The sequence below is a fragment of the Nicotiana sylvestris genome, chromosome 3, assembly GCF_000393655.2.
Source record: "Nicotiana sylvestris chromosome 3, ASM39365v2, whole genome shotgun sequence".
NCBI lineage: Eukaryota > Viridiplantae > Streptophyta > Magnoliopsida > Solanales > Solanaceae > Nicotiana > Nicotiana sylvestris.
The window spans coordinates 193,711,701-193,735,286 of NC_091059.1; the positions used below are offsets into that span (position 1 = coordinate 193,711,701).

Below are 23,586 nucleotides of genomic sequence, written 5' to 3' on the forward strand. Positions count from 1 at the left end.
TCCGTAGTTTTAAGTGTTACTTTAGTGATTTGATCGCATGAGCAAGTTCGTATGATGTTTTAAGACTTGAGTGCATGTTTGATTTGGAGCCCTGAGGGCTCGGGTGAGTTTTGGATATGGCTGGGAGGGGTCCTTCACAACGAAACTCAGCATCGCATTTGCGATAAGAACAGGTCGCATTTGCGAACAAGTGTTCGCATTTGCGATGGTAGCAGGTCCTGGACATTCTTCGCATTTGCAATGAAATGTTCGCATTTGCGGGGTTTGCAAATGATCGCAAATGCGATATCTGCAACTGTTCAAAAACGATTTTGGACGGGATTTTTGATTCATTTCTCAAATTTTCAAACCCTAAACTTCAAGAGGCGATTTTTCAAAGACCCTTTCTTCCCCAAATCATAGGTAAATAACTCTTAACTCATTTATTTCAATCTATTTCATCTCTTTACAAGATTTCATCTTAGAATCTAGGGTTTTTCATGGTGGAATTGGGTGTTTTTGGGTAGAACTTAGGAATTTCGAAATTTAGGGATTTAGACCTCAAATTGAGGTCGGATTCCAAAACCAATTGTATATTCGATCTCGGGGGTGAATGGATAATCGGGTTTTGGTTCGAACTTCGAGTTTTGACCAACCATGCCCGAGGTCGATTTTTGACTTTTTGGGGAAAAAGTTGGGAAACTTGTAATTATGCATTGGAATTAATTTCTTTAGCGATTTGATATTATTAAGTTAATTATGACTAGATACGAGTGGATTGGAGGTGGAATCGAGAGGTAAAGCGGTAATTGAGGCTTGATTTTGGCCGTGGAATCGAGGTAAGTGTTATGGCTAACCTTAGTTTGAGGGATTATGTATTGTTGCCTTATTTGCTACATGTTTAGTTGTCGAGTACGACGTATAGGTGAGGTGACGAGTATCTATACGTTGATGTCGGGTCATAGCATGCGAGTACATTTTATACTTGTGACTATTGTGTTTCTTTACACGTATTGTTCATGCTTAAACTGATTATTCTTCATGTTAAACAAGTCTTATTATGATCTCCTGGTTTTGGATATTTGTTGAGTATTGACTCAAGTTGAGATTTATATTGTGAAGTTAAATGTTGAAATAAGGTTGTTTATTGATGATTCCCTTGGTGGGTTGTTATTGTTTCTGTTGTTTGGGTGAGAAAGAGTGCGAAGCACGAAGGGTGATGCCGTGCAATGTTTTGTAAGTGAGTGATAAAACACGAAGGGTGATACCGTGCCATATTCTATGAGTGTTAATGCACGACAGGTGATGCCGTGCCGTATTCCGATATTGATAATGCACGAAGGGTGATGTCGTACCATGTTATGAGAGAGTTAATGCACGAAGGGTAATGCCATGTTGTTTCTGTTGTTTTCTTATGGTAAGGAATAGAATAAAAGCACGAAGGGTGATGTCATGCACGTGATTGTTGTGTTATTACTTTCGTTGGTTCAAAGCATGATATTTATTGTGTTCCTGTACTGTACTATTTTCAAAATATTCATAGTCCCCTCAGCATGTTCTTCCCCTTCCCGTTATTATCTGTTAAATTTCTGTTATTGTTATTTTCTCGTATATGATTTAACTGCACAAGTTTATGTTATTCATCGTGCCCTAGCCTCGTCACTACTTCGCCGAGGTTAGGCTCGGACTTACCAGTACATGGGGTTGGTTGTACTAATACTGCACTTTGCACTTTCTGTGCAGATCCCGATACTGGACCGCACTAATCAGAGTTTAGTTTGTTGCCTTCAGTCCACAGGAGACCCAAGGTAGATCAGCTGACGTTCCAAAGATGAAGAGATAAAACATCTATAGGTAGGACATCGTAGCTCCAACTCTTAGTACTCCCCTATAGGGGGGAATATGGAGTGATGTGTCATTAAGCCAGAATTAAGTGGTTTTAGTAATTATGGAGCGGAAAAAGGAAGAATGCGATAAAAAAATGAAAAAGGGATGAGATTGCACTTATTCAAAGCCTATAGATATGCTACGATTCCAAAACGTTATGCAAATACGATGTCAAGGAAAGGAAGTAAGGGTTCCTGCCCGAGATGTTATTGATAAATAAAGAGCCAGCGCAAGATGTAAGTTAAGACAAAGGAAATAACCCAAGAAAGATTACGCGCAGTATTGATATGAGAATGGGCCAATGAGTAGTTAGTAGTTGATTCAGGAAAAGCCTAGTTATGGCTAGCCAAGAGTATACAGACAAATCAGCAGGTCGTGCAAGATAAATATAGTAAAACCCAGTATAGTGAATTCAGCCCCGCACTTATGACATCGTGATCCTTAAGAAATATTTAGATAGGAGTTGGGGGAGTTAAAGGTGTTGTATAAGTGTTATGAAAATTAAAGAGAGTGCCACTAGGAATACAGTCAAAATATCAGTTCATAAGCAACCCTACAAGCACAAAGGCATGGAAGTAAGTAACTACAGATAATTTTAGGCAAGGAAGGACATCAAAAAGGTCCATCGAATATATAATGTAATAAGCTCACAACTTTACAAGAGTCAGAGGATCCTCCTTAAATACTACAATGAAAGGCTAGCCGAGGAAGTAAGGAAGGAGGCTTCAACCTAAGTTCAGTAACCTAAGGAGAAAATGGTCTTATAATAACAGTCTCACAATAGCATTGTATGTACTGCCTAAGAAAGTGGCACCTACCGTGGCTAAAAAACGGGAAGTAGAAATCAAAAGTGATATTCAAGATCATATGAGTGGTATGGAATTCCAACATGTGTGGGAACTAAGATAAGCTAAGTATGCACGCAACAAGGGGCAAAAAGACCTGTAAAAGTAATAGCTTGTGTTTAAAAAAACTGAGAAGGAGCAAAAAGAATTATTCGATTAATGACCCAGAGTATGTTATGAACGCACTTAAGAGTTCGGAGTTTTATACATGCAACATATATGTTGACAATTATACAGACATAGAAGACTCTGGTATAAGTTAAAAGAAAGAAATGAGCCCAGGGCATAGACAAAGGATTGTGTTGTTAGAAGATTGTATCATGAATATTCCATAACGCCCATGAAAGGCTAAAGTAATAACTGATACCAGGAGCCGCAGATCGAAAGATAGCTTAAGCATACATAAAGGTTGATCAGAAGGAAGAGGAAACTAACCAAGTAAATCAAGAGTCTGATTATTGGACCTAAAAATTATGGAAATCGTGATTGAAAACATTGAAGGATCACTCTGAATATCAGAGGTACAAGAGAGAAAGTACAACAACTATATTCTATAATGGCTCTACGATAAAGCCAGTTAGAAGAAGTACCAGCCTTATAAGAAGTCAGTATGAAGCTCCCACCGGATTGTGTATGCACCAGAGGTGCAAGTATTATAATATGGCTTCAAGTTATGGACGTGAATTATACCTATGTGGAAGGGAGGTCATGAAAGAGATAGAATATACGATGCAAGATTTTAAGTTAAGTAATGTAAAGGTGAACAACGTACGAGATACTCAAATGCAGAAGGTTGTGAATAGTCCATACTTCGGATAAAAGGCTAGAAGCGTGGGGATTAAGTATCCAGGAATAGTAGCGGCATCGTCAGTAGCATATCTTCCAGCCTATGGTTTATAGGTACCGAAAGATCCAGCCAAGAGAGTAAAGAGAGTTAGAGACTATGTAATATCTCGTTTGATGTTTCAGAATAATACAAGGAAATCTATGGTGCAAGCAAGTTGAAGGAAGGTTGCGAGTAGTATAAATAGATATGTGTAGGTCGCAAGCTAAAGTATGGTAAAACGACAAGGTTTTAGGAAGGCAAGATGAGGATAAGAAAGGGCGAGTGAGAAGGTGACGAGAATGGATAAGTCCTCGAGATTAAGCCCATGAAAATAAGAGAGCTAATGGTTTCTCTAAATTACAGAAAGTTTAGTATAGCCTGAATGAACTCAAAAGAGTCTAAGACTAGTAGCATTTCGAAGATAAATGATAGGGAAAAGGTCCGAATTTGTACTTGTACTATTGTATATAGTTTACATTTCTCCCCTGTTATACTTTTCGTTCAAATCCATCCTTTCCATTAACAAAGTAAGCAAAAATACCCCTAACCCTAACTTTTTGACATTGTGGCACTCGAGACTCTCAAATAAATTGCCACGTGATAATAGATGTCAGCATTTTTGTAAATTCACTACCCAATAAATTATTTTAAATCCTTTTTCCTTTTTTCTTTTACTTTTGTCTTTCTTTTTTTTCCAACATCACTTATTCTGCTTCTCTAACGTTATAGCCTACCAAGCTGAAAGCTTTCAAAACCCAACAAAGATTGTTTAAGTTCATGATAATGAAATTAAAAAAAGAGTGAGTTTTTTCTGAATGGGTAGAAAATGCCAGGACTACTAATTACGATTAATCCCAAAGGTGACAAGTCATTAATCTTCTTCTTCTTCTTCTTCTTCTCCGGTGGGCTTGTTGAAAAGATGCGATGAGAGGAGACAATAAGCTAAATTGTTAATGGTTGAAACTATCAACATTGAACAATATTGCCTGTTGACTTTTCAAAGCAGTGCGTATATATTGATAGGCTAGTAATCTTTTCCATCTTTGGTGGTCTTGCCGGAAAAATGCCCGCCGGTGAAGAAGCACTCTTAGATTTGGCCAAAAGATTATTGGTGAATTTTCTTTATCTTAACCTTTGTTTGTGGTAGAAATTCCTCCTACTGATCTCAAAATCTTCATGGATCTGTCATGGGTGGTAATGGAGGTTTCTGGCGTTTTCTAATCCTACTATTACGATCTTGTACTTTTCACCGGGAACAACATCAATCAAAATCTTGATGCGAAGCCCCATTCTTTATAGACATGATAAAAACAAAAGGATTTGAATTTGCTATAGAAATCAAAGTTGATTGGTTCAATTTTGAATTCGATGGAGAAGATGATAACGCCGGAAACAGAGGAGAAAGGGAGAAGAAAAAGAAAGAGTTAAAAAGTTTAAAATTTAGTGGGACCCACAAAATTTCCTTTATCTTAAAAATAAAAAATAACACAAGATAAATTTAAGGATTATCTGATTTGGTCAATCTAATTTGGTCATCGGATTTGGGGATTAAAAGTTAGTGGAAGTCTGAGTTGGCAGCTAACTTGGAAAAAAAAGAGAGGGTCAGTTGCCACATCGACGAGGCATTAGGGTTAGGGATAATTGCAAAACTTTATTAACTGTAGGGTGGGGATTGAACATATAGTGTAACGGGGGACAAACGTGCTTAAATGCTAATAGTACAGGGGGAATAATGGCCTTTTTCCCTAAAGGATAATGTTTGGGCCTTCGATTGAGTAATGATTTTATGAATTGTACAGGACTAAAATACCCACGTAAGGTAAATCACATTAGGATGCTATAAAATATGGTTATGGAAGTATAGTATCGCCCCCGGGTGGATCAATCTAATCACTTCAGATATTCCCCGATGAGACGTAAGCCCTAGTGACAATGTATTATGTAAGATGTTTCAAGTTATCAGTGGTAGAGTGTAGATCAATACTGAGGTGAAACAACAATTGATGGATAAAATTCACAAAGTATGAGATGAGATTGCACTATCATTCATAAGATGAACAGTAATGAGGAAACATTGAATGACATAAATTTATACATATGGGATAAGCAACGAATGTAACATAGAGTTTGTTAGCAAACCTCAGTAACGATAAATCGAGGTAAGAGTTATGGTACATTATGACCTACTTAGATGCAGTAAAGTCATGCGAATAGATAACTGAGTCTATGAAATAAGATATAACAATATTCGTAAGTCCGACAAAGTACCGAGCGAAGAACTTCAATATACCTATAGATGCCCAAAGGGACATCTTGTCAAGATCTGTATATGTTTACAAAGTGAGGCCTAGAGATGGGCTAAAAGTTGAAGGAAAAAGGAGAGAAGAGTCGCATAGACGCACTTACAAGGTTAGAGTCGTACAAGCTACATGATAGAAGGTAGAAACAGTTACGAGATTGGAAGGATTCCGACCACAAGTCATGATGTGAGAAAGAGGCCTAAAGGGGGGAATGCCCTGGCCTTTGTATTTATTCACAAAATAGTTGTCGAAATGGCAAGAAGAGTACTAAAGTATTCGAAGGACATAGGTTATGAAAATGATAAGTGCATCAGTCAACATTCGAGGACAAATGTTTCAAAGGGGGGAATGATGTTACACCCCATGTTTTCGTACGTGGAAGTACGCCATAAGTAAATTGATATAAGCTCGGAAATGAGATGTTACATCCCACATTTTCGTATGTTAAAATTTCGTCATAAGATAATTGACGTGAGTTCGGGAATGAGATTATTTTGAGATTATAAGCATTATGCTATTTCAAAAAAGTGATGAGTAAATTCATGAAGGTGAGATGGTAAGCAAACCGAAGAAAATGAATTTTGTCAAAATTTGATATTTTGGTACAAAATATGGTCTACGCTATAATACCCCGTATTTATGGACTAGTGTCATACAAGGTACCACATGACCATGATACTAAGGTGTATAAAGTGTGTTAAAAGTGAGTAGTATTTTAAGTAATTTGAAATAATTCTTAATTATGTGAATAATTGGGTAATTATGAATTTTTAAGTGGGATATTAACTTGTAAACTGGATCTTTTTGGATAATTACTAAGGGGAAAACCTTCACATGGGTTTATGAAGACTTGGCAGCAAATTAAAGTCAATTTAATGACTCTTATATGTCTGTGAAAGGTGGCATTTTAAGAGACTATATGTGGTTAAAGTAAGGTGACTCTTATATATGTGGTTAAGAGACTATATAAGGTGACTCTTATATAACATCTCATTTACATTGACCCATGACCAGATGACGTTATATACGTGTATATATATATATATATATATATATATATATATATATATGTATATGTATATGGGATATGAGAAAAGGTTATGGCGTTATATACGCACCACCACCTGATCAGCTGATATACGTTGATAATTTGCCCACAATGGCCAAGATGATATGATGGGATGCCCACATAGGCTTGATGATGTTATGAACGCATATACCCATGCATGAGATGACATTTATACGCATATGCATGATATTATAATATTAAATGATTCAAAGAGCTATTAAGATATACATGTTGAGTCTTTTACTCCATGTTTCTCTCATGTCTATTGTTTACTGATTTTCATTCCTTACATACTCGACACATTATTTGTACTGACGTTCCTTTTGCTTGGGGATGATGTGTTTCATGCCTACATGTTTCAATAAATAGGTTGAGAGTCCTCCAAGCAGGCTATCAGCTCAACAGAAGATGTTGGTGCACTCTATTTGCTCCGGAGTTGCTTATTTGGTTAGTATGATTTAGACATGTATTGATTGGTATGTCGGAGCCTTGTCTTGGCCTTCCGATGTTTATGTACTCTTAAAGGCTTGCAGACACATGTCATGTATATGAAAGATTGTATGGCTTTGTCGGCCTATGTTCAGTGTACGAGTGATTATTTTGGCCTTATAGGCCCATACGTCATATGTATAAGTTTGGATTACATGTTGGGTCGTCCAATGTCGAGTATTCCCCCATGTTTTATTCTACTTATCTCACGATAGCCTCTTTGGCTCATTTAGCTATGATAGTATGATACGAAGATACGTTACGTAGGTACTTGGTTGAGTAAGGTACCGGGTGCCCGTTGCGGCCCATCAGTTTGGGTCGTGATAGTACCCATGTAAAAACTGGGTACGAAGAGGTGAAGCAAGTGATTAAGAGAAATCCCCCGACCGGCCAGTTCTGCGTACTTGGTAAACATGAGGAAAAGTTTGTATACATATGGGAAGAGCCGAGCCGGGAGCACCCCATAATAACGACAAAAGTCTTTCGTCAGATAAGGAAGGGGAAGTGCATAACCGATGACAAACGAGTACGCATAAACGCGCAGTACCCCGGGCGACGTATCTACACGACGTCATTATCCACGGGAATGAGTTCAACATGATCAGGAATTCTCCACTTAGCCTTAAGCGCAGCAAGTGCCGCAACGTCTATCACTGAAACGACGGGCTCATGATCGGTGTCAAGTAAATGCTTGAAATCAATCTTGGATTTCCCTGAGCGTGGAATTATCTCATCCACGGTGGGAAAATTCTCATCTTCCACAATGGTCGTCCCTTCTTCATGGGAGGGCACATCCGTTTCTAATGCAACGGTACCGATGACTCTATCGGAAGTAGAAGGTGCACTGGCCATGTTTTCTTCGGTTATGTAGGTGATAGAAGCTAGGATAGAGGGAGTAACAATGACAAGGAACTTCGAAAGAAGAAAGATGGGGAAACGTAAGAATCCGAGGAAGGAGGAAAGAGAAGCCTGGAGTCTTTTGAATAATATGTAGAAAACACAGCAACCCCAAATGAAAAGTTCTCTCCTCTATTTATAAGAATACAAACATCTTGAGCGAGAAAATCAAACGCCGCCACGTTAATTCCAAAGCAGAGGAGGCACGAGAAACGATGTGACATATAAGGAACGTGCGCCATAATGACGCATGACAGATTGATGTCATTTCAAACTGACAGAACGGTCAGGTACGGCTCTCGAAGCATCACATCGTCATCTCGCTATGAAAGGTCACTCTTCGGCCAATGTGCTCAGATTTCTCAAAATGTGCAACTGGCGAAGTCCGCCCACCGAGCTCGCCCAAATGCAACCCCAATGGGAGGAGGGACTAACTATATGGGTCAAAATCTGATCAAAGAAATTCTACTTAAGGAAGAGTAACCAAGAAACAACCAAGCCAAAGCCGCGTATAGGAAGCGATATGCCGGCGAGTGATTCAGCTACGGTCTAGGTCGAGCACTCAATTCAGTCCGAACGGCCAGTTCAACACTTAGATATTTTAGGAAAATATTCTATGGGATATTCCAAGAACATAGGTACTCCGGTTAAGGACCGCTGGGTAAAGAAAATGTTTGGTATAAATATCATGAGAAAATGTGACATAAGGGGGGAAACACACATACATACAACATCATATACACCCCTAAAAAGATAAAGATACTCCCGAACCTGAGGCTCCTCACCGAGAAAGGAGATAAGAACTTAGAATCTCGATGTGCATCTATAATTCAATCTTATCAGATGGACGGAGAGCGGTCTTGTTTAAGCATGATGATTCTTTTCCTTTATGCATTCTTCATTATCATCAGATATTATTGGGGCAATTATCTATATCTTACATTGTGAGATTCAATAATCAAATATTATATTCAATTATGCTTGTTCATTCCTATTGTCTGTCTCAGATCTAGAATAAATTATTTCTGATCAAGATTTGCCCCAAGTCTTTTTTATTTAATTAGTTCAACAAAAAGGCCTAATACTTTTTAGTCAAACAATTGTGAGGGTGAGATACATTTGAATAATATACAAATAAATAGTCAAATTTTATGTATTTATTTGCTATATGTCTTCAGGTTTTAATTTCTTGTTTATCGATTTCTTTTATTATTTTTTTCTTCATGAGTATTAAAATCTTTTTCATAATGAAGGGACTGAAATGCTTAACTGTTATAGTTAATGAGTAAAGACACCAAATTAATTATCCCCAATGAATATTCACTATAGAAATTAACAAAATATACCAGTATAGTTAGACATCTTTATAACAATATAATTTAACAACCATTTACTATAAAAGTCAAATTTTTTCGGAATCAATTTTTATGCAATGTTATAATATATGTCATTTATAACGACACCTTACTATAATAACAAAAAAATATCAGAACAAACGAGGTTGTCATAAAGAATTTTGACTGTATTAATTTGCTTACCTCTTGGGAAGTGCATAATAATGGATTTGTACAATACATGCAATGGTTTTTTTAGGAAAGGTATACGTTAATTAATCCATTTAAAGTTTGTAATAGTTTGATTTCTATGCATTAATAATATGAAAAGTCAAATAAATTATAATTGTAAGTAATTTACTGTAATAGATTTCATTTGTTATTATTTAAAAAATAAGACAAACAACCAATCACATCATACTATTAAATTATTTTAAATGTGTAAAAGAAATTCTTCAAACTGGTACAGCTATTCCAAAATATATAATCGGCGATTAGGAAGTAATTGCAATTGTGTTGATATAAGAGAGGTGAGTTTCCGTTTCCGACCCGGGGAAAAAGAGAAGTTTCCATTTCCGACCGTTTATTCAATTGCAATTGTGTTCAAATTTTGCCCTCCTTTCTCTCTATGCAAGTACCAAACATGCAAACACTGAGAGCCCTCCACTTCCAAAAACACCTTTTCAATCTCCCTCCAAAAATCCCCCTCTCATCTCTCCGTTTTACCATTTTATGCAATTCCTCTCAATACCCCAAACAATCCCGCCAGTTCCGTTCCGCTCTCCGTCAACAAATTCCTAAAGAGTCCACCTCTCTCACCGACGCCGCCGTACAAGGCTGGGCTGCCCCTTCAACAACTCAAAAAAACCCTAGTGACGAACACACCCCACAAACAGAGTCTAAGTCGACTGCAGTAAATGGGAATTATTCCAACGGTATAAAGACTAGGGTTTATGAAGTTATAGGGAATGGTACCAAGAAAAAGGGGAAGGGTGGGAAGAGTAGTAAAACAGTGTGGGTGTGTAGTGATTGTGGGTATGATGATGGGCAATGGTGGGGGATTTGTAAGCAGTGTAATGGTGTTAATACAATGAAGCGATTTTCGGAAGGAATAGAGCGTCCTACGAGTGGGTTTGAGGTTACTGAGAATGTGACAAGGTCGTGGCTGCCTCATCAGTCTGTTAAAGCCATGCCTACGAAATTGACGGATGTAAATAAAGGGACCAATCAACTAAATTGGCGAATCCCTCTGTAAGTTAATTATAGATGTAAATAAGAGGAACATTGAATTTCATAATTATCTCCTAAAAAAGAATGTTGCCTGTTTTTGTCCTTTACATATCTTTGCTTCAGTGTTTTGCCATCTTGACTTTGATATTAATATTTGAAAATCTTATGGGAAATTGTTAATGAACACTTTGAAATATTGTACTTGTATAGGTCTGGTCTCTTTGGAGCTGAAGTTGGAAGAGTACTCGGTGGTGGTCTTGTGCCGGGTACTGCCTTGTTTTGTCCCTACTTTTACACATGAAGTTCATTGTGCCTTGCTGTCTCAACTGAAAAAATCAAAATTTATTCAGTCAAATTTTTTTATAAAGATACTACATGTTTATAAAAATTAACAAAAACAATTTCAGGTTTCGTAGCATGAGTTAAAATCTTCTCAGAGCAAGTGTTTATTTAGGCTATCATGTTAAAGGGGTCCTTCTAGTGTCACTAAATTTTGGCTATATGTCTACTGCAAGTAGTTTGGCTGCAGGTTTGCCTAATGTTTGTTGTTGTTTTGGCACTGCGTGGATACTGAAGTATACTTATTCAGTTTAATCAAACATTTTTCAGTATGCAGCATGGTAGAAACTGGCCAAGGCTAAATTATAACAAAGGAGCATAACTTACCACATATTTAGGGTTGAGGCACGATAGCTGAGGAAGTTATTGAATTTTAAGGATTTATGTTAAGTGCTTAGAAATGGGTGAACTTTAGGGCTGGACGTGCAAATACGGAATAAGGAGGGAAAGAAAAATATAAAATTAAAATTAGCCTTATCAAAAAGAGAGGTATAAAATTAGTTGACGACTCCGTTATCTAGTGGGCACAACACCGTATGGTTATATCTGTATCATAGAATTCAAGGAGAAGCTCAACTACTGACGGTAACAACCTTCATTACCCAAGCTCCATCTCTAGTTTCACATCAGTACTGCATTAGACAGGTATACCTAAATATCTATACTATTCCGCGAAGAATTCCACAATTAACTTAAGTAATGTAGCCTGCCTGTTACTCTGTCATTATTGAGATCATGTTACTAACTTGCAACTTGTTCACTTTAACCTTGAAATTTCTCGAGAAGCCTAAGTGTATTCTGTATAAAATTCAGAGTTATCCACCTACAAATAAAAAAGAAAAATGATAGCTTCCAGAAGTTGTTGCATTCTATAATTTGCTTAAGGCTATGCCTTGAACTTGCCACAGATGGATTAGGAGCATCAACCAAAATAATCTGTGCATGCTGATAAATAATTGCTGCTAAATGACAGTCACTGTCTAGGTCGTCTTTGCAGTGTTGTCAAAGGCTCATTTGAAGAGCGCTTAAGCCCTGAAGCTCAAAAAAGCTCAGGGTATGCGCTTCGCCTCACTTAGGCTGCGCTTCGGTGTAGGCAAGGCACCAAGGCGTGCGCCTCATTGCCAATAAGTTGAAGCAGTGCAAAACAATAAATATAATTGGCAAAAAGATACATTAATTGTTAAGGAAATTGTTATGAATGAAATTCTTAATTTTCTCTTGCATTACATATATGTTTTTATTTTTTTCTTTGTATAAAGCGCACACTTTAATTGCGCTTTGCGCGAAAAGCCCTGATAGATCTGGAGTGCTTTTTAATGCTTTTCGCCTTTGGCAACATTGCGTCGTTGGTCTCTGTTTTTCACTGTTTAAAAATATCCCCATTGATTTCATGGAGCATTTTGACTTTAATTTGTTAGGAGCTATCTCTATCTTCTCAATATGGACTGATTCTTTTATCCTTTTCTATGTTGCAGGCTGCTTAGTTTTAGTTGGCGGTGATCCGGGTGTTGGCAAGAGCACGCTATTGTTACAGGTATGATGCTATGTGCAGACATAAGTTTTTGGTTAGTCATATCATTTGGAGTCATCTAATATTCTCCAATCACTTTGACTATCTTATTCTTTATTGCAAGATTGCAGCCATAGTTGCAGAGGGGTGTGATATGGGAGGATCAGCACCAGTTCTCTATGTGTCTGGTGAAGAGGTGGGTGTTTATCATTCCTAATTGGGCAGTGCCTTTTTACTTTTTCAATCTTTTGTTATGCTGTATTTGCTAAAACTGAAATTCCACCAAGGGCATAATGTAGAAGTACACCAACATAGAACTATTCCTATACCTGACGTTGGCTAAACGTAAACCAATGTAAAAGCTTACCGTGTCATAACAGATTCGCTTTTTGAGAAATGGCATATTAATAGTATGTCTTAATGTATAGATAAACATGATGGTATATGAAGGCTTGGGGTGCTATCTGAACTGCCGTAGTAGTTACAATTGTCAATTGAGCTTTGATTGGGCCGGTTTTGAGTAACTGTTGTTAGTAATGTCTTCCGTTGATACATAAATCACTTCTGTACCTTTTCCATATTCACCTTTTCTGTGAGGGTAGCTGATTCTCATGCAGGTTGAGCATATGGTTACTTGACTGAGAAACATATGTCTACAAAGGAAAAGTGATAGGTTTATCTGCAAAAGGGGAAGGGAATAGCAATTACTTCCTCTGTCTCATTTTATGGGACACACTTTTCTTTTTAATTTCTCCGTAAAAGAATAACACCTTTCTATACATCTTCTCAAAAATAAAAAACACCTTTCAATATTTTGTAACAACTTAACTTTACACTTTCCATTTTACCCTTAATGAGATGATTGGTAGCCACACAAATGTCTATGGCTTTGTGTCCAATCAAAACTGCCACATAAATTGGGATGGAGGCAGTATATGAGGAACTACATGGTTTCAATATTTTCAAATTTGAAGGAGCACAGTCTCTGTGAGTGCATATGCTTGTGTTTTGGCTTTGTAATGCACGGAAACAAAATAGGGGAAAATGTCAATGGCTTGTAAATTTTTCCAAATCTTAATCCTAGCTTTCTTATTTAAATAATCTTTTTTTTCCTTTCCTACAATTTTACGTTCATGAAAAATGTCAGTAATGCCCCATCTTGAGTCTTCTTCATGGCAGAGTGTTGAACAAATTGGAAATAGAGCTGATCGGATGAGAATCGGGACAGATGAACTATTTCTTTATGCAAGTACAGATATTGAGGTATCCCTTTGATATCCTTCAATTTATGAATGTTAATTTCCCTTGGCATGATTAATCTGTTTTAGTACGCTATTCGTATTGATTGTTGACTAATGTTCTTAAACTGGCTTTTGTGGGACAACTATGCCTTGAGTTAGTCAGTACAACCGGTAGTGGCTGCCAATTGAAGGACCTCTATTTTTAAAAATTTATGGAAGGTTATTAATCCAGTGAAATATGAATAGACATGATCTGAGAAAACTGTACAACAACAACAATAACCCAGTGAAATTTCACAAGTGGGGTCTGGGAAGGGTAGTGAGTACACAGACCTTACCCCTATCCTAAGGGGGTAGAGAGGCTGTTTCCGAAAGACCCTCGGCTCAAAAAGACGAAAAGAGACAAATACATCAGTACCATCACCAGAAAACATAGAAATAGTAACAGCGACATAAGAACCAGAAAATAGATGAAAAGCAATAACAATAACCAGTAAATAAGGCCCTATGCAATGAATAACGAAGTAGAACTTGCTCAACTACCTCCATACCTACAACCCTAATGCTCGACCTCCACACCTTCCTATCAAGGGCCATGTCCTTGGAAATCTGAAGCCACACCATGTCCTGCTTGATTACCTCTCCCCAATACTCCTTAGGCTGCCCTCTACCTCTTCTCGTACCCACCAAAGCCAATCGCTCACACCTCCTTACCGGGGCATCTGGGCTTCTCCTCCGCACGTGCTCGAACCATCTGAGCCTCGCTTCCCGCATCTTGTCATCCATAGGAGCCACACCCACCTTCTCCCGAATAACTTGATTCCTAATCGTATCCATCCTAGTTTGCCCGCACATCCACCTCAACATCCTCATTTCTGCTTCTTTGAGAAACAATGTTTCTTAAAAATAGGTTTTGCTCTTAAGATGTTGCATAATCTTTCCGGTTGGCTTATGTTCACATGGTGGTTTACTATATGAAGTATGAGGTCCTTTCCGCCCCTTTTTCCGTAGCAAGTTGAGTCTTAGACAACTAGCCTGACCTCGACGATGCGGACTTGGGTGCTAGGTTAATTAGCATAATAATGCAAGGTTAGACAGGAGAAGATGTGAGAAGAAGAAGATTCAAAGTTGAACACTTAGATGGGAACTGTTTAATGTGCATTGGTCAGCCATGTCCATAGTTACCATTTTATTGTTGCAGAGTCTTTGAATAACAATTGCAGGTCTTTATGAGAACAGAAACCAAGTTTTACATGCTAGTGATTTTCCACATATCTCTTTGTTATCCCATGCAATCACTTCATCTTATAGGCTTATAGTAATTAAAAAGCTTGAATTTTGGAATCATCCTCAGAACTTCATTACATAAATTAACAAGGTGTACAATGTCCAGTCATGTTATTGCAGTCTTTGGGATTATACTGGGCTGTTGTTGTTGTTGTTGTTGCAGTCTTTGTTCATTTGGGGACAAACTGATTTTGCCTACCCTAGAACATCAAGTTGAGAGTATATTGACCTAGATGTATTTACCAAAATATTTTGCTAGTTGTACTCTTATTATAGTTTTTGAACAAACTTCTGATATTCTTAGTTGTGACCATTGTTTGGCTGAAATTTCTACATCCAACTGAAAGAAGCGAATGGATCAATATTTCCATCTTTTTAACCTTTAAATTGCAATTTGTTTGTTCTTGAGCCGAGGGTCTTTCGAAAACAGCCTCTCTATCTTCATAAGGTAGGGGTAGGTATGCGTACACACTATCCTTCCTAGACCCCGCTTGTGGGATTTCACTGGGGTTGTTGTCGTTGTAAATTGCAACTTGTAATAATAATGTGCAAATGTTGCGGATAAAAAAGGATCACTTAATGTAATATAGGTCGGTTAAACTATGTCAATGATCAAAAATATCTTTATATTAGTTCGTGTGCTTCATCTTCTCTTGTGAAAAGCTAGGTCCTTTGCACATTTGTTCAAAAAATAAACTGGACTACTTGAAGGTTGCAGACTGAGATATATGCTAGTGAATACATCTGATGTGTTTATGGTTTTTTATTCCATGTTGCTGTCTTCTTCAGGATATTCTGGAGAAGGCCCAAACTCTCTTGCTGCGAGCTTTGATAATTGATTCCATCCAGACAGTTTATCTGAGAGGAGTAACTGGAAGTGCAGGAGGTCTATCGCAGGTTTACTGTTTTGTGCTATTTTTGTAATAGTTTATTTTTATTGAGAGGTCATTCAAGTTTTTTATCCATTTGAATGGGAAGAGTTTCTCTCAATTCATTTGTTATTAAAAACTTTCATTTGAGGGAGTTTCCTATAAATAAATCATTCGTCTCACGATAGCTGTGCTACCAGAGTTTTCCGGAAGAATCTGTCTCTTAAGGATGACTTTTTAAAGCTCTGAGTTACCTTCTTTTTTAAATAATGAAATAGACGACCGTTAAGTTGTTTCTCAGAGCAGTGTTGAGTCATCATTCTTAATACTGATTCATTCTTGACAGGTAAAAGAATGCACAGAAGCATTGCTGCGGTTTGCCAAGAAGACCAATATCCCTGTGTTTCTGGTGAGGATGGACTATTGAACATTGTGCTTTAACTTAAAGACATCTGGTTGATGATATTTATTGCAGTAACTTAAGTCAATTTGTTGTCTTTTTTGTCACTTTAGATGGCTTTCTTTAATTATCCTCTCGTCCTCTCCTCCTTTGCAAAAAGTAAATTGAATTCTTTCAATTGATTTTTTATTAAAATAAATACGGAGATAAACTTTATAAGAGGAGTTTTACCTTTATTTATCATTTCGATACCTTATCAGAGGATATCTTGTTTCTTTTCTTGATTGAGAAATTTTCCTTTTCTTTTTTTGCATTGCAAGGTTACAAACCAGTTATGGAACATGTTCTTTTCAATATTTGGTATGTCTTGGACCATGCCTAACTCCATTTCAGAAATGCTGAAGTGCTGGACCAGGGAGGGTCTATGCAAGAAAGCTCAAAAGACCTAGAACACTGTTCCTCAAGTTATCTGGTGGTCCGTCTGGCTTGAAAGAAGCAGTCGAACTTTTGAAGGCAAAAGAAGAAATTTACATTGCCTTAAACTTAATTGTATTTTGTTGATTGCTTTTTGGTGCAAACTGGCTTTTGCACCAGATGTAGATGATATTTTAGACGCAATTGCTGATTTGCACAACGTTGCACTGGCTTAGTGCAAATATTTATATAATATATTATTTACCCATCAAAAAAAAAAAAAAAAAAAAAAGAAATTTTCCTTTTCTGTTACGAACCTATGCTTAACTAGAATTCATATGCTTTCAGCAGCCAGAATATCTTTGCCGGTTATTTATCTGTTGATCTGATACTAAACTTGGGTAATTTTCAGATTGGGCATGTGACTAAATCTGGAGAAATAGCTGGGCCTCGCGTCTTGGAACACATAGTTGATGTTGTTCTTTATATGGAAGTAAGTACCTTCTGAATTTCTGTTTTGAGTAGTATCTCCTCCTGTTATTTGCAGTACACATGTTTTTATATGGCCTTTGTTCATCTCATAGAGGAAAAAAAGAGTTTTTTTATGGCTTTTGATACTGAAGGTGAGAACATATTGTGCTCATACTAGAGATGCTGTATCGTTAGGAGCTTTTTTTTTTTTGTGATCATGTGTATAATGCTTTTTGTCTGTGCTTGGTCAATTTATTCAGAGTCTCTGAACATTTGGGCATATCCTTTATAATTTGTATGGCTTCTTTGGCTCCTCTGCATGCCCGTTTTACTCATTTGCGATATTAATTTATCATGTTCGTGAAGTTGCAAGGTAGCCTTTTGTCTTCAGTTTCTTTTTGGTGTACTTCTGAGGTCCCTATTTGTATGGGAGGATCTGGTCTCTTTTGTTGAGAACCATAGTTTGGTGTAGGTTCTCTTTTTTGGTATATGGCTTGTATAAGGGATTCTCCACAATTGTTAGTAAAATATTTACCTTATCAATAAAAAAAAATTATCGTGTTTGTGCACATTTTCTTTTGGTTCCATTTGGAGTCAGTTCTTGCAGACCGAGAACTATCATCTTTCTTGGAAGAACAATTTTCTCTATCCATATTGCTTTAGGAGGTTCTTGTTCTTGGTTTTGATTATACCATAGCTGTTTCTCATCAATGCCTGGTTCACACACTGAAATTGCAGGGAGAGAAGTATTCATCTCATCGTTTACTTCGTTCGGTAAAGAATCGATTTGGATCCACAGATGAGGTATTCGGATGCTTTATTTCTCTCACTCCCCCCGTTCTCCTTTCTCTTTTTCTTTCTTTTTTCGTTGAAATGCTCTATATGATTTTAGTGTTAGTGTGGTGGGACAAAGCTTGCCCTTCATTGTTTGAAGAGGGAGAAGATAAGGGGCAACTTAACGGAAGATCTACGCATTACATGAATCAGTTAGTTTTGAGTTTATTAGAATGTGGATTACTTGGAATGTATGTTCAGGCTTCTCTGCTAGGAGGAGTGAATATTGTCTAGTTATAGGGCTTCATTCTTATTGTCAAGCTTGGAGTTTTTTTTTTTTGGGGGGGGGGGGGTGGGGGGTAAAAGAACTGCACTTGATTTGAAAATATATCTACAAAAACTGGCAGAAGATGGTTGGTCCACCACATTTATTAGATGGAAAACTTTTAATGTCATCTCTTGGTACCTTACTTATTCCAGCATGGAAAGGTGCCAAACTTATTCCAACATATGCGACCCGTAGGTTTGAACTTGGAAAGAGTCTTGACTTAAACGTTCACTTTCTTTGATTGCGTTCGGATCAGGATATGTTTTGATTTTGGGAGAAGTGGTATTGGTTATGTTTTTCAGTAAACAAAAGTGAGTTTCTGGATTTTTATTCGCTGCTGTCTATAATTCTAAAGCAATTTTGGAGGCCTTCATATTGGTAGAAGTAATAAGATTAAATATGACTAAATATCTTTATTTTGCTGCTACGATACCTTTGAGTAAAAACTTTGTTGAAGGAAAACAAAAGAAAAAGTTATTATGGCAGGAAAAAAATAATTCCGGGGTCATAAGGTAATTTGTTGTAGCAGAAATGTGACTGAACAGACAGTGGCACCCTGCCTTGACTATGATGGGTTCCACTCTTCTCTGTTTGAAAATCAGCTCATTGCCTTTTCCCAGGAAACATTGGCTTCCAAATATTATTGGAAACTAATGACAATTGTTTTTTCCCAATATCAAGTTGTCTGGTTCTTAAACCAAACAAAACTATTGCCTCAGGGCTTTGGTCTGGTGGTAAAAGTGCAGCCGTGAGTGTGGATTAGACACGCGTCATGTTTTGAACCTGCCACAGACAAAGGCTCGGTATTTAAGTGGAGAATGGTAGAGGGACAAACCCTTTATCCACCAAGTTTTGAACCGTCCACCACTGGCCTTCCGGAATTCCGCAGTTATCGAAAAGAAAAAAAACAACTATTTACTCTGTTATCTTCTTCCTTGAGGTAATTGTATGTAGAACTTTAAAAACAAGTAAATTATGATTGCGGCTTTTCAATCTCAAGTTGTATGCACCAAGCAGAGTTTGTTTTATTAAGTTATCCTGACGCTGGAAGTCACAATGTGATTCATGTTTAGTGATGTAGGCGAATAGCTGTGACAGGTATGTTCTGCTCTTGCACAAAAGAAGCTCGTATTTTCATTTGGAGTCTGATTTTTCCGGCTTCATTTCATGATGTTGGGTTACTGGTGATCCAAGAAGGTTATCCTTCTTATCCGGTCAGCATATTCTGATTGATAAAGGTTATCCCTTTCTAATGTTGGTTAAAGATTTACCAAAAGTCAATATGAAGGGCAAAATGTAGACGTGACTTAATCTAGGTAAAATCGCCAAAGGATTTCTCAAATTCTTTTAGTCTGGGTTATGCTACTTTCTTTGTAGGATTCTCATCTCAGGGAACATCATACTGAAAATTTTGGACCACCTAATGATTTCCCAAGTCTTTTTCTGATTTATGTATTTTTTTCCTATTGTGTGCTCTGGCATGTTTGTTAGTGTTGCGAACTGGTGCAATCGGCTAACCTATTGTCTTTTGCTTGCAGCTTGGAGTGTTTGAAATGTCGCAATCGGGCTTGCAGGCTGTTTCAAACCCAAGTGAAATATTTCTAAGTGAGCAGCAGTCGGATTCTGATTTTCTGGCTGGATTAGCTGTTACTGTAATTATGGATGGATCTCGAGCCTTTCTTATCGAAATTCAGGTATGTGTTATGCAATACTTTGTTTTGGGAATTCTCTAGTCTTTATTAGTTTATGCTCAAGTGGAACCAAGCATTGTGTAGAAGTTTCATTATAGAGAAATATGGAAACCAAGAAGGGGAGTGAAGGGCTGGTGAAATTACCATGTCTAATGGTATAGGGTCTATGGAGGGGTAATGGGGTATAACGAAGATATGGGATGATTTCTATGACAAACATCAGAGTCAAGTGGGCAAATGGAGCTAGAATCAGGTCCCGGAAACAAAGATGGTGCAGTGATAACCCCTTGTGCAACGTCTTTTCTACATTTTTCAATTTCTCTTGCCAAAAGCTATTACAACTGCACAGGTGTACCGATGAGGGGAAGGAAGAGAGCTTTGTAATTTAAGCAGTTTTATTGTTTTTTTTCGACCTAAATATCTCCCTAGCTACTTCCTCGTGAATCTGCTCTTCTAATGTAACATTTTCTCAAATATTTTATCATTTGAATAAATTTCTATATCCATGTAGGCATTATGTGTCGCTGGTTCATCAGTCTCAAGACAAGTAAATGGCGTTCAAGCTGGCAGAGCTGAGATGATAATTTCAGTGAGTATTACTCCTTCAACATTTACATGAGCTCGTAAGGAAATCTTGTAGGTTCTTTTAATAGGGAGCAAGTTGTTGCTTTCGATCTACTGCTGAAACTTGTGGCTCACATGCCAATTCTTGAAGATCGTTGGTATTTCTATATTTTTTTCCCTGAACTGAAGATTGCGAATTAACTGGTTTCCTTACTACTGTACAGAAACCAGTGTAAATTCTTGATAATCATTTATATGTCCTTTTCCTGAAACTGAATAACTCAGATGCATGTGCTATTTTTTTGTTTTTTGGGATCAGATATGCTGAAGATTGCAAATTAACTGGTTTCTTTGCTATTGTATACAGGTTCTTATAAAGCAAGCTGGTCTCAAGCTACAAGAGAATGTAATGATTCTAATGAACATTCCACGAATACTTTCTTCCATTTATGGCTTCTCCTCGGGATGTCTTACCTTATTTTTTTAATTTGATCTTCCTTTTTTTATATTTGGTTTGTCAGTGCATACTTTGTGTTTTCTTTTACAATTTGACATATACTCTAGATCTTTGATGTGGTTCCTATCCTATTTGATTATAGGGTATTTTTCTCAATGTTGTCAGTGGCGTTAGGCTGTCAGAGACTGCTGGTGATCTTGCAGTAGCAGCGGCAATTTGCAGCAGGTATATTGTTCATATGTATTAGCCATCTGTCTTTGCAGGTCAGCACCTATATAGTTTTCTCTCCCAAATCATATTGTTATTTTACACAACTTTCACATACTTTAAAAATTCAAATTCATTTAAATAATCAAACTTAATATTTGATGTGGTGTATTTTCCTGTAACTAACTTTCAAAGTATTTATTTGTTTTACTTCTTGTATAACATAGAAGTCAAATAGACACCTTAAACTCCTTGCTGAGCTAAATAATGTCACATAAAGTGCGATGGAATGAACACCTGATTATCATGGATGTTCTCTGTACATTAATACCAAACTACGTAAAAGACAAAGGAGGGAGTGAATGGACAGAGGAAAGGAAAAGAAAAAGTTTTTTAAAAAAAAGCATGCAGTTTTCTCGATGACATGGAATTGCTTCTTGTGACTTGGAAGATAACCAATGCCCCTATTTAAGTAAAGCAAACCTATGTGTGCCTGGCTTTGCTCTCCAATCTTGAGAAAGAGAAATAGACTAGTGGATTTCTGCATTTATTTATACTACTTTTAATTATTTTTTATATTTCTTTTCAAGTATGTAGATGTTTGTAAGCATGTGCCTTGTGTCCTTTTCAGTTTTTTGGAGTTCCCTCTTCCTGTGGGCATAGCATTCATTGGGGAAATTGGCCTTGGTGGTGAAATTCGTACGGTATGTATACTTACCGGATCCCCCTTCTCTAACTTTCTGTAAACTTCCCAAATTAATTATTTTCTTGTGAAATTTCTGGGATTTGCACCCTGATAACATGGCTTATTCGAATCTGAGGATGCTATCTGGCCTCATACTCCTATAATGCAATTGAGATTAAATAATAGCATCCTCAAATTCGAATAAGCCAGTTGGATTATCAATGGCAGAAACATGATTCTAACTATAAACGTTGCTTGGCTCAACCTTGAAAAGCCAGTTGAAATTTACATGTAACTACCATACCTCTTCTTGTGATTTGCTCCCTTTCCTTTCTTTTTCTTCCTTTTGTTGTTTTATAGTCCTGAGGTGTAAAAAATTGCAGTTTTGTCTTTTATGATGTTTTTTTTTTTTCAAATTTTATGAGTGCCTACTTTTATGATCTTCCATTTCCTCGGTTATCAAAAAATAAATACCATAATTCATGCATCCTATCTCACTTTTCCTATTATTTTAATGTCCAGGCTGGCAAAAGCCATGTAGCTTCTTCTTATAAGTGCTGTTGCTTGGAGTTAGTCATTTATGTTGCCTGTTGGTTGAGAAAAAGAATATTATAGCTAACCTCCATCCAGCAGTAGGCTTATGGGTTTTGGAAAGGCATTATGGTTTTCAGTTGGAGATTTTACGCTTAACCATACTTGCACACCATGTACAAGACATGTTCTTTTCCTCTTCCTGTCATTCTGATACACTTCTGTTTGTTCTCCTTGCAAAATCATTAGGTACCAAGAATGGATAAAAGAATAAATACAGTGGCGAAGCTGGGATATAAGAAATGTATTATTCCCAAATCAGCTGAAACATCATTGACAGCGTTAGATCTCGGAGATACTGAGATAGTGGCGTGCAGGAATTTAAAAGAGATGATAAACATTGTGTTCAGAAAACGCTGAGATGGGTTGTAGTGATTTTTTTTTGTAAATGGTGATGCACTCTACGCAGATGTCAGTGCTGTATATTATCTAGGTTGGACTTTACGCTTTGTGTTTTTAGCTGAGTTCTGTCATTTTGTGCTCAGCACCGGTATATTAACATAGACAGATTGTCTTTACCTTTAATTTACCAGGTAATTATTTCAAGCCCCTTGGCAATCATTCACATCTTGATTGTCATTAGCAAGTGTTTCACTCAGTTTTTTGAATGCGTCGACAGAAACAGAGCCAAATTGGGGGTGGCAGGGGAGTGAAGTAACCCATGTAAAACGAGAAACGTCGATACAAAGCCATTATTGTCAAAAATTAATACTCCGTATACCTTATGATTTTATGAAAGTTGCTTATGTATGAAACTATGAATGACACAAGATCTTTTCTTAGTGGCTAGTGCCATCACCTTTTATTACGTAAACAACATAGCATATAATTTTTAGTAAGCACATTTTTTAATTATGGTTAAATAGCATATAATTTTCTTTTAATTATTAAAATTAAATTAA

At 37.1% G+C, this 23,586-nt stretch overlaps 1 protein-coding gene across 4 annotated transcripts; it reads left to right on the plus strand.

Annotated features, from left to right (window-relative positions):
• The first annotated feature begins 10,130 nt into the window (after positions 1–10,130).
• On the plus strand, positions 10,131–23,249 carry LOC104243824 (uncharacterized). Of its 4 annotated transcripts, XR_011406304.1 has the most exons (16): positions 10,131–10,877; positions 11,067–11,122; positions 12,671–12,729; positions 12,830–12,901; positions 13,885–13,968; positions 16,023–16,130; positions 16,449–16,511; positions 17,329–17,409; positions 18,126–18,191; positions 20,028–20,183; positions 20,692–20,769; positions 21,112–21,150; positions 21,344–21,426; positions 22,040–22,112; positions 22,874–23,117; positions 23,218–23,249. XR_011406304.1 is itself a non-coding variant. In XM_009799087.2 (15 exons), the coding sequence occupies exons 1-15, from the start codon at positions 10,255–10,257 to the stop codon at positions 23,042–23,044; spliced, it is 1,812 nt and encodes a 603-aa protein (XP_009797389.1). In that variant the 5' UTR covers positions 10,131–10,254; the 3' UTR covers positions 23,045–23,245. The 4 variants fall into 4 exon arrangements, 3 of the variants coding, with proteins under 3 accessions (XP_009797389.1, XP_070027419.1, XP_070027420.1); XM_009799087.2 differs by having other exon boundaries at positions 22,874–23,245; XM_070171318.1 differs by lacking the exons at positions 22,874–23,117; positions 23,218–23,249 and having other exon boundaries at positions 21,344–21,464.
• Positions 23,250–23,586: the final 337 nt, after the last annotated feature.

Excerpts from the sequence above, each read along its gene's own strand:
- LOC104243824 (XM_009799087.2), top strand. The coding sequence starts at position 10,255 with ATGCAAGTACCAAACATGCAAACACTGAGAGCCCTCCACTTCCAAAAA. Across the intron at positions 20,770-21,111 it reads GAGCTGAGATGATAATTTCA|GTTCTTATAAAGCAAGCTGG; the intron begins GTGAGTATTACT and ends TATTGTATACAG. Across the intron at positions 21,427-22,039 it reads GCAGCGGCAATTTGCAGCAG|TTTTTTGGAGTTCCCTCTTC; the intron begins GTATATTGTTCA and ends TGTCCTTTTCAG.